General features: G+C 63.0%; 1 protein-coding gene across 1 annotated transcript in view; it reads left to right on the forward strand.

Annotated features, from left to right (window-relative positions):
* The first annotated feature begins 61 nt into the window (after positions 1-61).
* Positions 62-1,989, forward strand: part of ECEL1 (endothelin converting enzyme-like 1) — a 13,715-nt gene continuing 11,787 nt past the window's right edge. The window contains exon 1 of the mRNA XM_008579436.1: positions 62-115. Coding sequence (XP_008577658.1) covers positions 62-115 — 54 coding nt within the window. The remainder of the gene's footprint in view (positions 116-1,989) is intronic.

The following is a 1,989-nucleotide window of genomic DNA, read 5'->3' on the forward strand; positions in this document are numbered from 1 at the left end:
GGTGGGCAGGGAGGGGGCGAGAGGGGGGCTCGGGAGAAGGTGTGGGCCCCAGTGTCCCCCCATGGAGGACAGTGCCCCCGAGAACTTCTGCATGGGTGTGGGCACAGGCCTGCAGGTACTGACATGGGAAGAGCCTCACGACAGGGGCCACATGGGGAAGCTGGCCTGACCCCACACCCTGCAGTGTCCTGTGGACTCACAATAAGCCAGTAACATGCAGAGAAGTCCGCATGGCCTTGGTGGCCTCGGCGACGTGGTCCCAGAGCCTCCCTGGCCTTCCCTTGCAGGGCTGCAGGGACGAGCGGGCGGGGCCTTCACGTGTGTCCCCTACATGCCTGTGCCGCTCAAATCTTCAAACAAGAACACGCTTCCGCATTTCTTCTAAAGACACAGCATCGATGCAGAGGATCGGAGGTGACCCCGCAGAGGACTCTGCGTACGCCGGGATGAAAGGCCACCGCAGGGTTGAGAGTGGACGTGGTGGTGTAGGGGAGCCCAGGAATGACCCCGCATGTCCACGGATGGGTCCCAGAGCAAAGGAGAGTTGTGTGGAGAGTCCGGGAGGCTGGGCAGGGTCAGAGGCGGGCAGTGTGCCTAGAACAGGCCTGGCAAGGGGGGTACTTCACGCCGGAGTCTCCATGAGCTGATGACAGCTGTCCCTGGGTTGTCAGGTGCTCCACTGTGCTGGGCTGTGAAGGGACGTGGCTGCCCAGATACAGGATGAAAACTCCGTCCCAGGGACGCTTCATACCCAGTGAAGTGGGGCCCTGAAGTCCCCAGTCCATGGAGGCCACACCTGAGCAGACGGGAGAGGCCACACCCAAGTGGCCAGAAAGATGGCTGGCATTTGGCCAACGGAGGGGGTGATGGAGGAAGGGAGTTCCAGGCAGTCGGAGCAGCGAGTGCTAAGGCCCTGGGGTGTGAGCGAGCAGCGACATTGTGGGGATGAAGACGGGTCAGAGTGCACACGGGAGAGCAGGAGTGGGGTGGCAGAGAGAGAAGCAGGGAGAGCAGGCCACTGCCGTGTGGGCCACCGGAAGGCGTGTGGGCTCAGTCCTGAGGGCTGAGGAAGGATTTCTGGGAGCTGGAGGCCAGTGGGGCCAGGGCCGCCATCCAGACTGCAGTGGGCAGAGTGGGGGTCACGGAGAGCCCAGGAGTGCAGGTGGTGGCGTCTGCACAGGTGGAGGAGACTCTGGTGGCCAGCCCAGTGATGGCCAGGACATTCGGAGAGGTGATGGCCAGGCCAAGAGCCCAGAGCTGTCTTTGAGGCGTGGGAATCAGATAGCCAGTGGGGTGCAGGGTCCAGCTGTCCCTTCCCTTCCCGTTCAGGTGTAGACCCCAATGGGGACTCAGACAGGGCACACGGGCACCCCCTCAACCCTTGGTCATAGCAACAGGGTGGGGTGGTTGAATGGTCTGGGGGTGGGGACCTGGGCTTTTGGGGTCCCCCGGGTCTGCTGTGCACCCTCAGCTTCCCAAGGAGAGCCTCAGGCAGCAGCAAGGTGGCCACCCCATGATGGTGACCTTCCTCCGCCGCTCCCCACCACCCCGGCCCTTGGGAGAGTCATTTCATTTCTCAAATTAAAAATCCATTTTGTGCTGTGAATAATGGATGGCATGAGCCCTGGGAGGCGGGCGGAGGACAGGAAGCTGGTTGGGGGTGTTTTCAGGGCACAGAAGACACTGCCACACTGTTGGGGGCAGCTGCTTGGACAGGGTGGAGGCGGTGGGGGCAGCTCCCAGGGCCGACCCCTGCTAGGACGCGCTGAGGCTGGCCTGGGTGCCAGCGCTGGAGCAGGCCAGCCGGGAGCAGAAACCGTCTGACCACGTCTGGGCTCCAGGCTCAGCCAGGCCTGGCTCCAGGCTGGCAGCGTCCTGTAGACAACGTGTTGAGTCCCTCATGTGGTCAATGCCCAGGAGGTGTGAATTGTCAGCGTGAGCACTGTGGTCCCCGCCGCCTCTCAAGCCAGGCATCAGTGGCCGCACTCA

This window comes from Galeopterus variegatus, unplaced genomic scaffold, assembly GCF_000696425.1.
Source record: "Galeopterus variegatus unplaced genomic scaffold, G_variegatus-3.0.2 Scaffold1883, whole genome shotgun sequence".
Lineage (NCBI taxonomy): Eukaryota > Metazoa > Chordata > Mammalia > Dermoptera > Cynocephalidae > Galeopterus > Galeopterus variegatus.